The following is a 19267-nucleotide window of genomic DNA, read 5'->3' as shown; positions in this document are numbered from 1 at the left end:
GTCCCGCAAAGGAAGCCGACGGCGACTCTGCAAAGGCCCCTTTGTGCTGCGCTTCGGGTGCTCTCCTGCTGACCTGCCGTCCTCCCCCAGGCTCTGGGCAGCTGCTGCTGGCGCTGTGCACCAAACTGACACTGAGGGGGGGTGGCTTGAGCTTGCCCTCCCCCAGCAACCCAGCGTCACAGCCCTCTTCGCCAGCTTGGCCGGCCTGCGACAGACCGGTGCTCTTCCCCTTCTCTGCCAGGTGGGCTCCGCCAGCCACCAGCAGACCGGGTTTCTCAAAGCCAGTCCCACCGGGCTAAGCAGCCACAGTCTGCCTGCGCTCCAGGGTCCTTTACGCCGCTCCCAGGACTCGGAATTCCTTCTGGAGAGTCTTCAGGCCGCTCCTGCCTGGCTGCCTGGTGCCCAGGTGGAACTGTGTCCAGTTCTGGAGCCCCCAGCACAAGAGGGACATGGACCAGTTGGAGAGGGTCCAGAGGAGGCCACGCAGATGCTGAGAGGGCTGGAGCACCTCTCTTCTGAGGCTGGGCTGGGAGAGCTGGGGCTGCTCAGCCTGGAGAAGAGGAGGCTCCGGGGAGAGCTGAGAGCGGCTCCCAGTGCCCAAAGGGGGCTGCAGGAAAGGTGGGGAGAGACTCTTCAGCAGGGCCTGGTGCGACAGGACGAGGGGTGATGGGTTCAAAATAGAGAGAGGCAGATTCAGATCAGATATTAGGAAAAATGTTTTACACTGAGGGTGGTGGAGCCCTGGCCCAGGCTGCCCAGAGAGGCGGTGGGTGCTCCGTCCCTGGAAACATCCCAGGCCAGGTTGGCCGGGGCTCTGAGCGACCTGATCCGGTTGGAGATGTCCCTGCTCCTGGCAGGGGGTTGGGCTGGGTGGGCTTGGAAGGTCCCTTCCCACCCAAACCATTCCGTGATTCTATGATTCCGTGTCACAGCAGCCTGGGAGGTGCCACGCCCGCAGGCGCATCACAATGGCCGGGCTCTAGAGCTGCCTCCCCAGGCTGGTGCTGCCTCAGTTTCTCTCGGCTTTTGCTCGGAGAGAACCGTGCGTGCGTCTGGGGATCGTGTTGCCACGAGGATGATGAGAGCGCTCAGAGGTGAGGGGCTGGTGGGAGGCTGGGGGCTGCTGGAGGCAGGGTCCGTCCCAGCCGGGTGCTGGGGGCTGCGTCCCAGTGTCGCAGTTCAGCCCCGCTCAGGACCAAGCTGCGCCGTCTCTCTCTCGCTCCCCCCACCCTCCAGTGGGACAGAGAGGAGAACTGGTAAACAAAAGGCAGCAAAAACGGTGGGTTAAGATGAACCACAAAATAAGTGTAAGAGAAATAACAGGAGAAAACAAAACAGAGATGGAAAACAAATGGAGTACAGCAGCTCACAGCAAACCCCCACGCCCAGTCTCCTCCCGGGGAGCAGGAGCCTCCCCTCAGCACCCCCCTCACTGATCTGCTGCGCGTGGTGTCCCAGGGATGGAGCAGCCCCACCCTGGGGCTGGTTGGGGTAAACTCACCCCAGCTGTTGGCTGATGAGTAACCTGGCCCAGCTGGGTGCCCCAGCCACAGGGGCCACCAGCTCCAGTTCTCCTCCCAGCTCAGGTGAAGGTTAACTCCATCCCAGCCAGCCCGGGACACCCAGTCCCCTCTCATCCTGCTGCCGGGCACCTGCGAGAGGTCTGTGGCTCCATCCTCTCCCTGCCCTCCGTGGGGCCGCTGACTCAGACGCGGCCTGGCCCGGCCGGCTCCGCTTGGGGCTGCCCAGCGCTAGCCCTCCTGGCCTCTCCTGGCCAAGCCCCGTGTCCGTTCCCTGCCCAGCTCAGGGTCCCCGCGCTGGGCTCGCTGCAGCGTGTTGCTGCCGTTCTGGCACTGGGGAGCCTGGAATGGGCCCAGTGCCCCACGCTGGCCCTCCTCCCGCTGCTGCAGAGAGGGGAACGCCGCCTCCCCTCATCCCACCGCCTGCCCTCGTGCCAGCGCAGGCTGTCAGTGCTGGGGGGGGCTGGGAAGACCCTCAGCCCTCCCTGCTGCGACGCCCCGCAGCCAGCAAAACCCATCCTTTCTTTTCTTCCAGCTCTCTGCCCGTGCCTGCGTTTCCAGCCCAGAGCTGCGCGTTCTGAGGACAGAGGCGGGGCGACCGGGACTGTCCCTGCGGCCGTCGCTACCTTTGCGGCTGTCGGGACTTCTCTGCTCAAGCGGCTGCAAGACCATGAGGTGAGGCGGGGGGGGGAATTGAGGGCCTCCCCCCGCCCCGTCCCCCTGGCATCCCTGGGGGTGGTGGCAGAGGGGCATCTGGGCTGACAGCACCTCTGCCCTCCTGCATAAACGCCAGCGTCCCCCCAGCCCCTTTGCCCAGGTGCCCGAGGCCCCCCCTCAGCTCCGCTCTGGGAACTCTCTCTGCGCTGGGGCTCCTCCCTGAGCGAGGAGCGAAGCTGTGCCCCAAAGTGCGGGGTGCTCCTGGCTTCCCCTGCGTGGGGCATGGTCTCGTTCCCACGCCTTCCCGTTTGGCATGCCCCATCTGGATCGTTCGCGTTCACAGGACAGCCTGCTCTGGGATTTAAACTTTATTCCATGAGCTCCTGAGGAAATAAAACCAACACGAAAGACGGGCTCAGTCCCCGTCAGCCCAGACCAGTCTGGCACGTGAATTCACTTCTTCACCAGTCAAGCCCTCAGGTTTCATCCCTTGCAACCCAGACCTCCTCATATTGTGCACCTACCAGCAAAACCAGGATCCGGTACCCAGCCGACGGTGAGAGCGCTCGCCCTTCCTCCTCTGGCACGGCGTGGGCGTCCCCCGTACCAGACTGGGAAGCACGAAAGCCTCAGCGCTTCAGCGGCTGTTGGATCCACTTCAAAAGCTTTTTGACCAAGCGCCCGTCAGGCCTTCCCACGAGCTGGGTTAGGCACGATCTAGGCAGGAGTTGAGCGAGCAGCCAGAGCCTTCCTCGCCCGGCACCTTCCCTCTGCCCTCCAGCGTCCCCCGTCCTCAGGAGCGGCCCCCGAGGCTCCCCGGGGCCTCTTGCCCTGACGGCGTCCATCTCCCCATCTGGCTCTCCGCTGGTGTCAGAGGCGCCGTGGGAGATCTTGCTGTTCCCCGCGGCGGTCCTGAGCGATGCTGCAGCTCGTCCCTCGTGCCCGTGTCGCACAGACGACTCGGGGGGGCAGCAGGTCTCTGCGGTGGCTCCCTGGGATCCAGGGCAAAGCGAGGCGCGTCAGTCCCCGTTGCGGTCTGTCCCCAGGGCGACCGAGTGGAGACGTACCGGGAGCTGGAGAGCCTCTTGCAGGGAGATGACGGCTCTCTGCCGAGAGGCGTCGTGAACCGCCTGATAGCAGAGGCGTCCGGTGACCTGCGCGCAGCCCAGGTGAGCTTGTCTCTTCCAAGGCCACCAAAGCAGCCTGCCTGCGCCCCTGGGTTTTGGGGAAATAGAGAGCGGCGCGGAGATGTTCCTCGGCTCTTCGGGGCCCGTGGCGGTGGGAAGGGAGAGGCTCTGGGGACTCGTCGGTACAGGGAATGTGGAGAGGGGCGGCAGAGAGCTGTGCGGAGAGGCGGCTCGGGGCTGTTTCTCACTGGGGAGAGCTGGGTTCAAGCTCAAGGTTATTTGAGGAAGAGCCGTGGGAACTCACCAGCCGCAGGGAAAGGGCCCAGGGGGGCCTGGAGGCTGCAACGGTTTGTTCCTGGCATCTCCAGGAGAGGGAGAGGGGGCAGCGGCCTGCGGCTGTGCTGAGGAGAAGCCTCCCGGGTGTCGCCAGGGAGCTGCTGGCCTCTCCCAGGGTGGCAGAGGCGGCAGCGGCCGGGCCCTGAGCTCAGCTGCGCCCAGGGTCTCGCAGAGGAGACGGAGCCATTCAGCCTGTCCGAGCGCCTCCGCCTTTTCCTTGGGAGCGTTTAACCCGGGCCGCTTTCGCAGGGTGTGACAGACGATGTGAAGACGGCCGCTGGCGATGTCCTGGTGGCTCTGGCCCGCTCGCACTTCCACTTTGTCATGTCTGAGCTCCAGAGCCACCTGAAGGCCGTGGGGAAGGTCCCTGACGAGACTGTGCTCCTCACCTTGGGCAAAATGGCCCGCAGCTACGGTACGGCACCCTCGGCCTCCTGGGGTGGGCAGGGGTCTGCGAGAACGGGTATGAGGGGTCCTCCCCGTCCCTTGACGCTCTGTGTTGAACTGGGGGCCTCTGAAGTTGCTGTTCCTCCTCGTTCCGCGCCCGGCCGCCTTGCCACTCTGCCTTACCAGTCTGATCCCAGTCCCCGAAGGAGGGGAGCCCACCGGAGACGAACCCCCCCTGGCCAGAGGGCTTCCCTGTGCCCCCCTGGGGAAGGCAGCCCTCCCCGCAGCCTCTGGCCTGTCCCACGTGGCCCAGCAGCTCGGCCCTGCCAGGGACGGACCCCAGCCTCCCGTGTCTCTCGCTGACCCTTTCGGTCCCTCTCTCGCTGCCTTCCCTGCAGCCCTGCAGTGCATCCCCTTTGTGGGAATGACGCTGCTCTCCCTGCGCGCCGTGCTGAGCCGGGTGGGGAGCGGCCGGATCCTGCGCGCCGTCTGCTGTGGTGAGCGTCGTCTCCTTGGCGGAGGTCCCAGGGGCAGGGCCCGGGGTGGGCTTTGCTGGCTCCGTGGGAGATCTGAGAGGGAACGCGGTGGGTGTCAGCCCGCAGCGGGGTCAGGCCCTGGCGATCCCGAGCTGCTGCGAGTGTGCAGAAGGAGCAGGAGAAGCCCGGGAGGTTTCTGCGGTGCTGCACGGAGAAACTCCCGGGTCCCTTCCCAGGCCTTGCGGTCCCCTGCTTTCCGCTGGCATTCAAATCCCTGCTGTGAAAGGACGAGTGTGAGGGCAGCGCAGGGAAAGGAAGGGACGGGGCTGCAGTGAGAAATGCTGGAGGGGAACAGACCATCGAGGAGGAGGAGGAAGGAAGCGTGGGCTGGTTGAATCCAGGCACCTCAGGAGCCTCTCGTCTCCCGATGGGATCCTGGGCTGCACCCTGCCCAGCCTGCCACTGTCCTTAAAAGAGGCTCGGCTGAGGGTGCAAGGTGCTGTCCCTGCCGCGGACTCTCACCTGCTCCCTTTTCCTTTCTCCTGGAGCAGTTCTGGAGCAGTGGTTAAAAGGAGTCGGGACGTACCTCTGCGACTGGGAGCGATGCCCCTTCCCTCGCAGGGGGCTGGCGCACTTCTGTGAGGCCATTTACCCGGTCTTCCAGTACGCAGTGGTACACTGGCGCGACTGCGAGGAGGAAGAGGTGAGGAGTGCTGTTTTAGGCGGCTGGGGCCGGAGCAGGGATGGCCACGTCGGTGGGTCTGTCTGCGCCCGGTGGGAGGGGAGCAGCGGGGCCAGGGGAGAGGGGGTGGTCTGTGTGAGCGAGCACCCCCAGCCAGGAGCCTGCCGGCACCGTTCCTGAGGCCAGGGGCTCCCTGCCAGGGAGCAGCCGAGTCCTGGGGTCTTTCTGCAGGGAGGCAGGAGTGCCAGCGTGGGGAAATGCCCTCTGCGCTCTGGAGCGAGCTCTTCTGCTGCCGGGCAGAAGGGAAAGGGAAACCGCTCCCAGTTTGAAGGGCAGACTGGTGTGCAGGGGATGCTGAGCGCTGGGCAGACGTTCAGCCTTCCAAGCAGAGCCTCTCCCTTCCCGCTTCAGGACAGGCAGGCGGTGCTCGAGGCGGTGACTGCCATGCTGGAGCTGCTCCTGCGTGAGGAGCAGCACCGCGAGCGCGCCTGGGAGCAGCTGCTCTGGGTCCTGCAGCAGTGCGCGCAGCTTCGGGACACCTCCCGGGTCACCAAGGTGAGGCGTTGCGCCCGGCCCCGCGCGGCTGCTGGGCTGGGTCGGTGCGAGTGCCGCGAGGTGCTGGGGTGCTGAGGGGCGCCAGGAGAAGCGGAGTAGCCCTCAGGGAAGGTGCGCGGAGAGCAGAGGAGGCCGCAGGCTTTCTGAGCTCTTGGGGCGAGAAAGGAGCGATGCAGAGGGGCCAGGAGGGAGACGAGACAGGAGTCCCTGGGGCTGGTCTTCTCAGGAGGGGAGGCATTGCCACCTCCCTGGGGCTCCACGTGTGGGAAGAGCTTTGCCCTAATGCCCAGGGCCGTGTTCAGTCCCGTCCAGCGATGAGTGGGGGCTGAGGAGTGGGAGGTGCCGGGAAACAGAGTTGTCAACGCAGGGCCCTGTTCAGAGGAAAGAGACCCTCCTGACGCTGCTCTGAGGGGAAGGCAACGAAGCAGCCCCGTGCGGGAGGGTTTGGGGTTTCCCCTGGGAGCTGGAGTGGGGGACTGCCCTGATCCCGGCTGCGCTGGGTTTCTCCTTTCCCAAGCGCCTTTAGGTGGCTTGAGCCTCCTCTTCCTCCCCCGTTCTCTTGTAGAGCCTCAGCTGTGCCCTGGAGATGCTGGAGGGAGTTCAGACCCCGGTCTCCCAAGGCACGGCTCTCACCATCAGCACCGCTGTGCACCGCCAGGTAAGGGGAGCCCGCGCCCCGCCACCGGCCTGCAGCCCGCGCGCACGATTGCCGTGGAGGGGAAGGACCTGCAGGCGGGCAGGGCAGGGCAGGGCGTACCGTCCCTCTGGGCCAGCTCGCAGGAGGGCTCTGGGGCGCCAGCACCCGAAGGACAGCCTTTCGACGCCGCTCGGCCTCAGCTCCTGGGCAGGCTGGGCTGCCGGTGGGGTGGGGTGGGTTTGGGCTGGGGGTCCTGTGCCCAGAGTGCTCAGGGAGGGGAGAGCGGAGAGCACCGTTTCTTTCCAGTCCCGCTCAACGCTGGCGTAACTTTCTCTAAAACGCATCTTCTTCCCGCAGCTCTCAGATGTGACCAAAGAGCCTGGCCCGGCCTGTAAGGCGCTGCTGTCCCGCTGCATCCTGCTGCAGGGTGAGGAGGGGAGAGCGGGCGATTCCCCGCCGTGCTGTGGCGGCTCTCTCCTCCCTGGCCTTGGCGCTCGGGGGCAGCCGCCTGCTAACGCAGCGTGCGCTTTCTTCCCCGCAGCACGAGTCTACCCCGGGGAGACAGTCGAGTTCCTGCAGTCCCAGCTGAGCAGCGGGAGCCAGGCCGGTCGTGTGGCAGCCCTGGGGCTGCTGGGGGTGCTGGCCCGCGCTGACGGTCAGTGCTGCCAGCCAGGGACACGGGGCAGGGGCTGGGGCCGCCGGGCTGAGAGCGGGAGCGGGCTGACAGTGGTGCACCCGCAGCCAGGCCCCGCGCTTCTGTCCCCTTGGCGTGCAAAAAGCTTGGAAGTTTTTAGGGATCCCTTCTGCCGTCGGGGCTCTGCCTGAACGCGCACCTCTGTCTCGCTTCCAGCGCCCGCGATGAGAGAGAAGCTGCCCCAGGTGGTGGAGGCCGTGCGGTCGGTGTGCGGCGACCCCAGTGCCCAGGTGAGCTGGTTTGGGAAGGGATGGTGGTGCTCAGGGGAGGCAGAGATGCCCTTTCTCTCCGGGCAGGGCTGAGGTGCCTGGGGAAGCGCCAGCGTGGCGCCCAGGCGGAGGAGGATGGCTCCTCCCCAGGGAGAGCTGCCGGAGCGGAGCGGGGAGGTCGCTGTGCTCCGTGGGGCAAACGCCGGTCCAGCCTGGTGCTAAAGCCCAGCCCTGACACCGGGAGTGAAAGCTTTTGCCGTGCCCTCGTCGTCTCTCCGCCAGCCCCAGCAAAGGCGACTTCCCTTTGGGTTCTGACCAGGAGGATGGTAACCACGCTCTCCCCTGGCAGGTGCGCAGGGCCGTTCTGGAGTTCATCAGGGAGCTGCTCAGCTTGGACTTCCAGAGCTGCTGGGCGTGGGATGTGGTGGGGCACATCTTCACGGAGTTCAGCCGGACCTTGGGCAGACCGGTAAGGGCAGAGCAGGACCCCCAGGGCTTTGACCCGACGCCGGTGCCTGATGTGGGTTTACCCCGGGGTGTGCCACCCGGGCTGGCACGGCTGCAGGAGCACCCCACGGGCTGAGCTGTGCCCGCGGGCACCTTCAGCAAAGGCGCCTGGCGAAGGGAGGGGCTTGCAGGGACAGGACCCCCTCCGGCCTGCAGTGCTGGGGGACGAGCAGCAGCACACGGCCCGGGCAGGCAGGTGGGGCTGGCTGGAGCTTCCCGTGGCCGCCTTGCGCTGCGGCCCTCCAAAGCACACCCTGCCCGTCCCGTAGCAGCCTGGGGGCCTGCGTCCCTCCTGGAGAGGGAGCGGGCCGTTTGGCCGTGCCTTCCCTGAGCGTTTCCAGCTGGATACCCAGGGGACGAATGCTGCGGACGGCTGAGCCTCCCGCTGACACGGCGAGGATCTTCCGTCTGGCCGGAGCTTCCCTCCGGCTGGGAGATCCGTGTGCGTGGCTTTGGGGCTCAGGAGGCTCTGCTTTGGGAGCAGGGCAAAGGAAAGGGCTTCCGGGCGTGGATCCTCCGCATCCCCCGGGCCGGCCGTGCTGCCTCCAGGGCTGGCGCCGAGCACAGCCCTGCCGAAGGGCCCGTTTCTCAGCTCGCTTTTGCGGAGGACAGCAGCGTTTGGGCCCCAGGGGAGCGTGCAGACAAGCAGCGGTGCTCTCTGCTCCCAGGCTTCCCAGTCCTTCCCCAGGGTCTGGGACCTGGTCCTCAAGCCGGGTCCAGCTGTCCTTGTCCTCCTGCGGGAGGTCAGCGCTGGCGGGAGGCAGGCACAGCCGCGCTGTGGGTCGTGCCTGAGCCTCGCAGGTTGGGGGCCGAGAGTAACAGGGGTTGGGCCACCTCTCTCTTCCAGGTCGCAGGAGGGCTCTTCTCCTGGGAGACAGAGGAGGACAAAGCAATCCGAACCCTGTGCATGGACATCGTGGGCTCGCTGGATGTCTCCCTGAGAGGGATGACCAAAGTGAGTTTCCTCCCGCCCTGCTGCTGTCACCACTGCTTGCCTTCGGGACATTTTTCCTAGCGCTCCCCCAGGCCCTGAACCTCTCCCCTCCCGCGCCCTGAATCGCACAAGGCTTGGGGGAACACAGACCGACCCTTCTGTCTTCAAGCTGAGTGGAAATGCCAAGGTGGCGAATTGCCCGGTTCTTCTCCGCAGCTCCTGTGGCCGAGGCTGCTGCAGTACGTGATGCCAGCCCAGTACAGCGGCATGCTGGTCCCGCTCTCCCGCTGCCTCCGAGCCTTGGCCGAGAGACGGGAGAGAGCGGGGTGCGAGCAAGAAGAGGAGGAGCCTGATGCCATGGACACCCAGGAGCGAGGTAGGAGCCCCAGAGAATGCTGCTGGGTTTGGCCAAGGGCTGGGGCGGTGCGTGTCTCCCTGCGCCCCACCAGCCCTCAGCAGGAGCCCGGGAAATCCAAAGCTCGGAGCCAGGCTCTGCTGCTGGGCTCGAGGGGCTCTGGCCTGCGTTGCCCCTTGCCCGCTGCAAGGCCAGGCTCTCCTGCTCACGGTGCTCTCTCCTGGGGAGCCAGGACTCATCCTGGCCGTGCCGGAGCTGCCTTCATCTCACGCTGGGCAGCCCTGGGAGCTCCCCAGGGCCAGCGGTGGGGCAGCGCGGCTGCTCTCAGCTCTCAGCCCTGTGCGGGGGCGTCGGAGGGGCGAGGGTCAGGGCCCGGCAGGGGCTCATCAGCTCACGCAGCCTTTCTCCCTCCCCGCAGCCTTGCTGCCGGCTCCCCAGGCCCTCTTGGTTCGACTGCTGGTGAGTAGTGGGGCCCTGGGGAAAGGGCTTTGCTGGCCTGGGCTGGTGGGAGAGCCTGGGGCAGAGATGCTGTGGAGGCCGGTGCCAGGCGCCCTCGAGGAGGAGGCAGCGTGCCCGAGTCACCCCGAGCCCCTTGGGGGTCGCGCTCCTTTCTCGGAGCTGCCAGCGACCGCCCTGCCACGGCCTGCCCGCTGCTGGAGCGGCGCCGAGCTCCTTCCCTCCCTCCCTCCCTCGGGGAGAAGCCGTGGCTCCGGCGCCCAGAGCGACTCTTCTCTCCTGCCCTCCCTTAGGTGGTGGCGGCGGGTTACCATGCGAGCGGCCAACGCGCAGCCGCTGCCTTGCAGCTGCTGCAGGCCCTGCACAGCAGGATCCACAGAGCCCTGGGGGCCGTGTGGGCGACCGAGATCCCCCTCCTGCTCCAGTGCCTGGAAGGTGAAGTGCGGGCGGGGAGGGAGAGGCTGCAGGGGAGGCCGGCGGGGCAGGAAAATGCAGCTTCCCAGCGTGAGGGAGAAGAATTGTCCCCAGTTCCCCACCGCTTGCTCTGCTGCCTTTCCCCTTCCAGGGATCCAGCGCTGAGGTTTGGGGCAGCTGTCCCCTGGCGTCCCTTTGGCCGGGGGACGGACGGGACCACTGATGTCCCCTCGGGCGGCAGGTCTTGGTGGCACGCCCACGTCCTGCCTGGGACAGAGTTTTGGGGAGGGGCAGGACTGGTGCTCCTGGAGGGGGTGCAGCCCCGGACTTAGGAGGACCTGGTCCCCAGGCCAGGCCAGCTTTGCAGCTGCCGTCCTTGGCAATGGCCTGGCAGAAGGGCTGCAAATGAGCAGAGAGCCGTGGGTCACCAAGCAAAAGATGCGTGTTGCTGGTGCGTGCTGTGACTCGGGGGTCAGAGCTGTTCTGGGAGCTGCAGGCACGCAGCAGGGCTCGGCTGCAGTCAGCGTGTCCTTCCCCAGCTGTTCTGGGAGCTGCAGGCACGCAGCAGGGCTCGGCTGCAGTCAGCGTGTCCTTCCCCAGCTGGAATCAGTGGCTCTGGCAAACGCCCCTGGGGTCCGTCCCGTGCGTTGGGCTTAGCAAGGGCTTTGCTGTAGCGAGAGCTTTTGCTCCCTCTTGCTTTCCAGGAAAAACCGAGAGCTGCCTGTGCTCTGCAGAGTGGGAGCACCGCGTGCTGAAGGTAGAGCATCCTTGGGGGGCGTCACAAACGAGGGGGAGAAGAGGGAGCGGACGAAGTTGTCGGGGCTGCCTGTGGAGGCAGCAGGAGCTGGGGGCACCTCCTGAGCCCCCTGCGCCTTTTGAAGCAGCGGGTGCCTGCCCGCCGAGAGGAGCGGAGCTGCTGGCTGCACGCGTGCCACGGCCGATGGCTAACGCCCTCCAACGCTGTGGCTTGCGCCTTAGCGCTGCCTCCTCCTCCACACCCAGCGTGCCGGGGGTCTCACAGGGGGCGTTAGGGGAAGAGCGGGGCGGCTGCTAAGAAGGTTGGGAACGCTCGCTTCCTCTCCTCTTCATTCCAGTTCCTGCGAGCGTCGCTGGAGCGCATCGAGGAGAAGGGCTGGACCGTGGGCCTGAGCCAGGAGCTGAGCCGGCAGCTGGGCAGCTCTGCCCCCGGCTCCTGGGAGAAGGTGCGTGTCCTGCCCTGCGCCAGGCCTGGGGCTGGCACCAGGGCTCTGCCCGCACGGGCGGTTTTCACCGCTTCCCCTTCCCTCCGACCAAAAAGGCCCTTCCCCCTGGGCAGCCCCAGCCGCTGGCTCCAGCCTGGCGCTGCGGCCGCCTCGCCTGCTCCCGGGGTCGGTCGGGTCCGTCTGGGGGCAGCCCTCTCCTGACAGGCGGGGCCGTGAGCGCATCTCGGGCTTGGCCTCTTCTCTTCCAGCTTTTCCTGTGCAAGGCTCTTGGGACAGCGCTGGCAGCTTGTCGGGACCTCAGGCACGTCCAAGGGCAGGTGCTGCGGTTCCTTGAGGCGGCAAACTGTGCGGAGCTGTCTGAGTCCCAGGTGAGGTGATGCGCATGGCCAGAGCATCTCCTACCTCTTTTTGGGGGAGAGGGAGGGCTGCTCCAGATCTCCTTGGTGTCCCCCGCTGCGGCTGTTTCCCCAGTGCCGCACGCTGCTGCCTGGCCCTTGTCGCTGGCCGCAGCTGAGTGCCTGGGCTGGAACCGACTCCCTGTTTCTCTGTGGTTGCAGGGAATGGTTTGTGTTGTGTCCCACGCTGCTGAGAGCCACTTCGAGATGGTGCTGGACACAGTGAGTATGGCCCACGCTACTTTCAGCAGAGACTGGACTTACCTGACTTTAAAGAGCTGGAAGGTAAAGGATCCGTGGTGTTGCTGGGTGGCTTTTCTTTTTTGGCCTTATTTCCACTTCTGCAGCAGCCAGGTGGTGGCAGCTGCCTTTAGGTCAGCCCTCTCGTAAGAGCTACCTGAGAGCTGTGGTTCAGAGGGGACGCGCTGGCGTTAGGGCCCCTGAGGTGTCTCTGGCAGGGACGGGGTTTGAGAGCTCGTGGATGCGAGCTACCCAGCTGGGGCAGCTGCAGCAGTTGTTTGCTTGCAGAGCCGCGTTGCCCCGCGCTCAGCGTCAGCAGCAGCTGGCGCCAGGAGGCACGGTGCAGCACTCCGGCCCTTCCTCAAAGCTGAGGGCTGGGAGCAGAAGCCTCCTGAGGTCTTGTTTGCTCTGCTCCCCCGCGGGAGGCTGTGGGAAAGAATTTCTGGGCAGGGCAGGGCCCCGCAGAGAGCGTGGTGCAGCCCGTCCTGGGGCGCTGAGCAGACTGGGCTCCCCTGCGCTGCTGGCCCGCGCGGGCTGCGTGTCTCTGAGCAGGACCGTGACCGGCTATGTCAGACACCTTGCCAAAGAAAGCTTCCAGAGAGCTCCCCGACCTCTCAAAGCAGGAGCCCGCGGGAGGCCCGGGGCTGATGTCTCGGGGCACCTCTCTTGACACAGGTATGCGAGAAGATGATGGAGAAAGCCCAGGGCACCTGTGCCGCCTTGATGCGCACCCTCAGCGGCATCGCGCTGCATGCCCCCAAGGAGCAGCTGCTGAGCCACGTGGATAAAGAAATCATGGGCAACATCCTGCGGCTCTCCAGAGCCAAAGAGAAGGTAGGAGCAGAGGGCGTGCGGGGCAGGGCTGTACTGAGATGGTCGCTCTCCTTCTAAAGATCTCCCGAGGAAGGGTTTGTCCTCAACATCCGGATCAGATTCCCCTGGGGCTTCCCCCTGCCCGTGCTCCTCTCCACCTCTCAGCCCCCCAAAGGGCTCAGGGGGTGCTTTGCTCTCTCTGGCCTCAGGAGTGTCAGCTCAAGCTTGCCCTGGTGGAAAGCATCACCGAGGTCAGCTGTGCCATCCAGGCTGTGGGCGACTGCGGCAGCTTTGAGCTCTCCTTAAAGCAGGAGGCGATGTGGACCTTGCTGGTGAGTGCCTGTAGCCGGGGCAGTCCCACGGGGCGGTTTTGGGCTGCGCCGTCGCGCTGGTTTGCCCCGAAGCACCGCGGTGCCTGGGCTTCACGCGAGCCCCTGGAGCTGTGTCCCGAGCTGGCGGGGCCCTTGGGTGCTGGTGCCGGGTGGCTGCTGCTGAGGAGAAGGGTCCCTCTCGCGGGGCCTTTGGGGATCTGTGGAGGTGCCGAGGCAGCTTCTGCCCAGGCCTGGCAGCAGAGCCTGTCCCCAGGGCAGGCAGAGAAGTGTCCCGCGTCCCTGATGGCTGCCAGCTCTGCACGTGTCTCTCTGGGCCTTGCAGGGCTGGATAAAGGAGGAGCCCCGCGACGCCCTGGTGTACGGAGTGTTCCAGGCCCTGGAGCAGTTGAGGTGAGGTCTGTTCCGCGGGCGCCGGGGACCCCCCGCGTGCCCCAGCCCAGCTGGCTGCCGTAGCCCCAGCGGCCTTGAGCGTGGGGCCGGCAGCTGCTGGGGCTGTGGAGCGGGACGGCGTTCCCCATTTTGGATGTCTCCCTGGGGAAGGGAGCCCCGGGGGTTCCCTCAGCTGGGAGTGGGGTTTGCTCGCTGCCTGGGAGGAGGCAGGAATTGCTGGAGCCGAAGGCGGCGCTCGCTGGCATGGGCTGCGCGTGTTGCATTTGTGGCCCTCGATGAGGAGGAACCCAGTGGTGGTTTGAGCCGCGCTGGAGAGGGCTGGTAAATCCCCTTTCTGTTTTCTCCTCCTGTTCCTCGGGGCAGCAAGCTGAGGCCTCCTCTGAGCAGGAAGGAAAATCAAAAAGTGCTGACAGTGTGCTGCCAGTGCCTCTTGTCCGGTCCTTCCGAGGAGAGGATGAAGAGGAGGAGGAGGACAGTGAGGGCAGCTGTGAACATGCAGGTACCCACCGGCCAGTGCCTGCCCACGTCTGGGTCAGGAGCCCACCTCAGCCCCCCCGGCAGCCCCCGTGATGCAGAACCTCGCCTGTCTTTCCTGCTTTCAGGTCCTGCAGAGGAGAGGCTTGGAAGATCTGGGCCACCTCATAGAAACCCTTCTGGAGGCAGAGGCCTGCTTTGACGACGTGGTGGATGTGAGTAGCCACGGGGCACCAGGGAAAGCGTTGCAGGGGCAGAGAATCGAGGCCTTAGCGGCTGAGAGGAGGTGGGCGCCTTTCCCATGGGAAGGTGGGGCTTTGGCTCCTTGCTCTGAGGCTGTGCGTCTGGCCGGGGCCGGGGGCTGGAAGCGCCCGACATCTGCCGCTGCTGGCCAGGCGGAGGTCGGGGCGCTGCTGGAGGGAAAGGCAAGAGCAGCCCTGAGCTGGGCCAGAGCAGCCGGGGGGAAGGCTGGAGCGGGGAGATGCGGGCAGGGAAGAAACACCTGACCCAGGGCACAGGCGGCTGGAGACAGCGAGGCAGCAGAGGCTGCAGGGCCGGTGCTCCGTGGGGTCCAGCGGCACGCCGGGAAGGGGCCGGAGAGGAGGGAGAGGGATCTCGGGGAGAGAAAGAGGCCTGTTGCGAGAGAGATGCACCCTGCCCCAGGTCCTGATATTCTGGCTCACCTCAGCCAAAGAATGGGAGCGGGAGAGAGCCCTGCAGGTCTGCGCCCACGTGCTGGGAGCCTGCCAGGAGCGATTTGGGCTCGTGGTGAGTAGAGTGCCCCCTGCGTCCCCGGGTGCCCCCTCCTCACCGTTCTTGGCCCCAGATGGGAGCCTTGCCTGGCTGGGGGCTGCGTTTCGGGGCTCCTGGGAGTGTGGGGCAGCCCTTCTGCCTGCCTCTGCCCCGTGGCTGCGCAGGGAGCCGGCTGGGCCGTAGATGCGAGCGGGTGCCGGGGCTGCCTGCAACCCTCCTGCCGCTGCTCTCCCCTGCAGAGAAGAGATCCTTGCAAGGAGTTTGGCTTCCTGGTGGGACTGCTGGGGACTCTGACCAGCGACTGCCTGGCCGCGTCCCGCCGGGCGGCATGCGTCTGCCTGGGCCACCTTCTCCAAATGCACGGTGAGGAGAGCGGGTGCCTCGCGGTCTTGCTCAGGCTGCTCCTCCCTCCCCTCCTGGCCTGGCACCAGCGGGGTCCTGCGGGGCCAGGCCCCGTCCCCAGGAGGAGGAAGAGGGCTCTCTCCAGCTCGGGGTGTGTCAGCCATCCATCGGGCTTGGGAAGTCCTGCTGCACTGACTTCAGGAGGGGCCTGGGTTTCCCAGTGGCCTTCACTGCCCCCACTTGCGTTTTTGGTTATCAATATCTGGGGCCAGAGGGTGGTTTGCTGTAGGTGTGACTCCTCTTTTCTCCTGGTGTCTGTTCCAGGCACGGCCACGGAGGTGGTGCCCCAGGCAGAGGAGATCAGGCACCTGTGTGAGGAGCTGGAGGGCCCAGACAAGGAGACCCTGCTGGAGACCACTGCCAAAATAGCAGAGGTAACTGGCCCCAAACAGCGGGCTGGCGGCCCAGCTCCTGGGCTCCTGCGTGTCTCCCTGCTCCCCTCCAGCCTCTCGCTGTCTCCAGAGCGAGCGGTCCAGGACAGCTGCTCTTAGCAGGGAGCAGGAGGCTTTGGGACAAGGCTGTCCTTCAGGCACGCTGGAGCAGATACCACGCCGTGCGTGTCTGCGTGCGTGTGAGCGAGTGCTCTGACCAGAACACAGATTTGGTCCTTGAGCGAACGTGGGGGGAGACACTTCCAAATCGGTCAGCCGCATCAGATGCAAAGAGCGCCGCGTGCACAGCAGGAGGCTCAAGCGTTTGCCTCCTCCGCGACTGCCGCGCTAACCGTCCCGTCAAGTTTCCTTTGCTCTGGGAATTGCTGGAGCAGAGCTGTGACGCGGGCTCTCCTGTTCTCACCCCTCTCCAGCCTGTTTGCAAATGCATCCCTGCAGCACAGGCCACAGCCTTTCTGAGGGCCATCCTGGGCAGCTTGCTGCACACGCCGTACACGTCTGCAAGAGCAGCGCAGAGATGGGTGCTCGTCTTCCTGGCCCAATGCAGCGAGGAGATACTCCAGGAGGTAAAGGAGACCTTTCATTCCTTTCGTCAGTTCTCCTGTTGGCCGTTGCACTACACCCTGTGCCGTTGGCACGGGCTCAAGCAATGCCGCCTGTGTGCGGAGCCGAGGGGCTACCGGTGGTCTGAGCTGCGCATCAGCACCTGCTGCTGGCATCTGCTCCGACGGTGGCAGGGGTGCGGGCGCTTCTTGCCCAGAGTCTCCCGGGGGTCCAGGTCCTTCGCACGCGTGAGACGCTGGGAGGCACCAACCTTGCCGTTCCTCCCCTTCCTGCAGGGTCACTGTCGGTCCGCCCTGCGCTGGGACCCGCTTCCCCCGCTCTTTCTTCACTGGTCCCCAGTTCCCTCTCCGCTGAGCTCGCGCTCTGCTGAGCTCCAGCGGGGCTCGAGGGCCACCAGCAGCGCGCGGAGCCCAGACTCAGCCCGTGGCTGTCTGCCGCTGGCAGGGGTCCGTCACAGCGACGGCAGCCGTGGCTGGCAGCCCTCGGGGTCGTGCCCGGCCGAGCTAAAGCTCACCCCGCTGTTGGGCGGCTGCTGTTACGGGCAGGGCAGGGCTGGGCCGGGGCACACGCAGTGACTGAGGCTGGGCGTGCGCGTGCGTGCATACGTGCGTGTGCGTGCGCACAACGGCCAAGAGCACACTGAGCTCCCGGGGTCAGGCAGGGTGGAAGGGCTGGAGTTTCGAGCTCGATCTGCGCTCTGGAGGCAGCAGGCCTTGCTCCTGTGCTGAACGACTGCGTCGGGGCCCTGCGGGAGAGGGGAAAGGATGCAGCGAGCCCTTCTTTCTCCTCTTCGTCCATCCAGATTCCGGAAATCCTGGACTTACTTTACAGCTGCACGCAGCACAGCATCCACAGGCCTTTCCTGCTCTCTGCGCTATTTCTCCTCGCTCACTCTCACCGGGAGCCCGTGATCACCAGTCTCCTCCAGAGAGGTCTGCCCAGGGGCAGGTACGCGCGCTCCCCGCTTCCCCCCGCTGTAGTCCAACAGAGCTCCTGCGGCTTGCCTGCGCTGGGAGAGCCTGCTTGAGAAGCAGGTCTTTTTTCCCTGCCTGGGCAGTCTGGAGCGTCGCAGGACTGCGTGCTCGCGTCTCTGCCGTGAGCGGGGCGTTGCGAGCCCTACCGCAGATGAAGAGGTTTGAGGGCGCTGCAGGACTGCGAGGCTATGGGCTCAGGGGTGAACGTCTCTCCCCTCGCAGTGCCATGCTGGAAGTGTGGAGGAGCCTCGGGAAAAGCTGCCTTGGGATTGAGATCCTGAGGTGCTTAGTGGAGAAACTAAACAGAGCAGGAGACAACGGCCTGGGGGCTGACGGCTCCGCGGGCAAGCGCCACGACCTTCGGACTGCTCTGGAGATCCTGACGGTACGTTCAAGTTCAGAGACCTTTCTGCAGCTTGGCCTCTGCTTTCTAAGTCCTCCTTGAAGGTGAGGGAGTCGGGTGCCCTTTGCAGATGGCCGTGGAGACTCCCAGGGCGCTGCGCTGGGCCCGCCTCAAGGCGCGTGGGGAGCCGGGGCAGTTTTGCGCTCCCGAGGCGCCAGGCTGTCGCAGAAGTGACGAGTGTGGACAGGAACGCGCTGGCGCAGGCAGGCGGGGGAACCAGGCTGGTGGGAAAAGGTCTTGCCTGAACGGGTGGTTCTTGGTCATGTTTCTCTGCAGATCACCGAGGCCATCTGCGAGGTGGCGCTTGCCGTGAGGGACGAGGAGCAGCTCAGGGAGCTGCTTCCCCACCTCCTTCCCAGCCTCCTGAGGCGGGCCAGGGAAACGCTGGGCGAGGAGCGGCTGCCTCCCTCCACGAGCAGCTGGAGACAACTCTTCTTCGAGGGCCGGGTGCTTGAGCAGAAGCCGTGCAGGTGAGGAGCCAGAGGGGCTGGCTTCAGCTCCCCTCGCCCAGACTTTGTGGGGCTTGTGGGCCTTTGTGGGGCTGAGGGAGTGCTTCGCCTGCCCGGCTTCTTAGTCGCGCAAACCGGTCCTTGCGGCTGCTTCGCTTCTGCTCCTTCGCGGCTCCTCCAGCTCCCGGGCAGGAAGGTCTCTGAAGCATCACTTCAGGGGCGTTTAGCTCTGCGAAAGAGAAGCCCTCCCCCGACCTGCTGTGACCGGAGGTTTCTCTGGGGTTGTGGCGACGGTGTTGTTTTGGTTTGGCTTGCGTTGTTCGCGTTTGATTAACGTGGGTTTTGTTTCTTCTGCCAGGATTTTCCTCTCGGCTATGGAGTTGGTGCTGGGCAAATGCGTGGCGCAGGAATGGATGTGGCTGCTCCTGAATCAGGCAGTGTGGGTTCGCCTGGAAAACCCCATGGCTCACGCCGAGGGTCTGCGCCTCCTCAACAGGTAAGAGCCCCAGGGAGGCATCGGGCTGCCTCCTGCGGGGCTGAGCCCCGCGAAACGGCTGCCGGGACCCTTCCGGCGGGCCTGGGATGCCGTCCGGAGCCGAAGAACGGCGTCTGCATCGGGGCAAGTGAATTTTGGAGACTCGGCCTGGGGCCTTCCTGAGTGACTGTGTGTCCCTCGCTTGTGTCCCCTGCGCAGCGTCCTGCTCCAAGCTGGGGTCCGCCTGCCGGGGGCAGAGCCTCCTGCCGATTCCTGGTCGGTCAAGCTGCGGGTGAGAGCTGCGTTTTTCTTTGCTGATTCAAGGCAGGGGGTGGGGACGGAAGGGTTCAGAGGGGCTTTACTGACATCCTGCTGCTTGGGATGCCTTTCTTGTGGGGGAAGATCCCTGCGGAACGAGTCCCTGGAGCGGGACGAGCAGGGGAGCGCCCGGCCGTCACCAGGTTCCCGTGACGTTGGCTGTGTCGTTCCAGCTCTCTCGGCCTGAGTGACGACAGGGACGCCGGAGGGAGGCAGGCGCTAGCAGAGGCCGTCCGTGATACCTGTCCCAGCCAGCACCAGCAAAAAAAAGGTAATCACAAGAGGCTTTAAGGAAAGCATTTTTTTTTTTTTCCCCCCCGATGGCACCCTCGTGGTTGGCGAGATCACACGTGGGTGACACCGAGGCTGGGGGCTGTCAGCTGCGGGGCCCCTCTCAGACCTTCCCGGGCTGCGTGAGGGACAGAGTGTGGAAGAGGCTGACCCGTCAGAGGGCGACCCTCGGGGCAGCAGCGGGAACTGCCCTGCCCCTGCTTGTGGGGCTGTCCCTGGGGCTGAGCTAAAAACCACAAACGTCGGACGATTGCTCCCACACCGAAAGTGCCGGCAACTCAAGCTCTTGCTGCTCCTCACCGGCCGTTGACGCCGCATCCGCAGCACCACCGACATCGGGGCTCCGGGCTTTCCTGGACGACCAGGACTCCGACGTTTGGCACCACCTCAACCGGCCGCACTGCTGAGGAGCAGCAAGAGCTTTCAGAGCTGGCACTTCTGGACACTAGATGTC

At 65.6% G+C, this 19267-nt stretch overlaps 2 protein-coding genes across 2 annotated transcripts; both read left to right on the top strand.

Moving 5' to 3' along the window:
* The first annotated feature begins 1078 nt into the window (after window positions 1-1078).
* On the top strand, window positions 1079-4390 carry LOC147596996 (uncharacterized). Its single transcript, XM_086769022.1, has 4 exons — window positions 1079-1094; window positions 2056-2195; window positions 3224-3346; window positions 3890-4390. Exons 1-4 carry the CDS (start codon window positions 1079-1081, stop codon window positions 4388-4390), a joined length of 780 nt encoding a protein of 259 aa, XP_086625148.1.
* LOC147596995 (maestro heat-like repeat-containing protein family member 2B) lies at window positions 4324-18816 on the top strand. Its single transcript, XM_086769055.1, has 31 exons — window positions 4324-4524; window positions 5055-5206; window positions 5597-5740; window positions 6306-6398; window positions 6735-6804; window positions 6919-7032; window positions 7228-7301; window positions 7630-7749; window positions 8635-8742; window positions 8938-9097; window positions 9495-9535; window positions 9826-9967; window positions 10651-10703; window positions 11041-11148; window positions 11397-11516; window positions 11706-11828; window positions 12459-12617; window positions 12806-12928; window positions 13251-13318; window positions 13682-13817; window positions 13921-14007; window positions 14456-14560; window positions 14785-14908; window positions 15212-15321; window positions 15753-15905; window positions 16706-16851; window positions 17100-17262; window positions 17557-17750; window positions 18088-18225; window positions 18424-18496; window positions 18696-18816. Exons 1-31 carry the CDS (start codon window positions 4452-4454, stop codon window positions 18711-18713), a joined length of 3492 nt encoding a protein of 1163 aa, XP_086625181.1. The 5' UTR covers window positions 4324-4451; the 3' UTR covers window positions 18714-18816.
* Window positions 18817-19267: the final 451 nt, after the last annotated feature.

Source organism: Chlamydotis macqueenii, chromosome 30, assembly GCF_036417535.1.
Source record: "Chlamydotis macqueenii isolate bChlMac1 chromosome 30, bChlMac1.mat, whole genome shotgun sequence".
Classification (NCBI taxonomy): Eukaryota; Metazoa; Chordata; class Aves; order Otidiformes; family Otididae; genus Chlamydotis; species Chlamydotis macqueenii.
The sequence above is the reverse complement of the archived record's forward strand: the minus strand, read 5'-3'. Positions and strand labels throughout refer to the sequence as shown.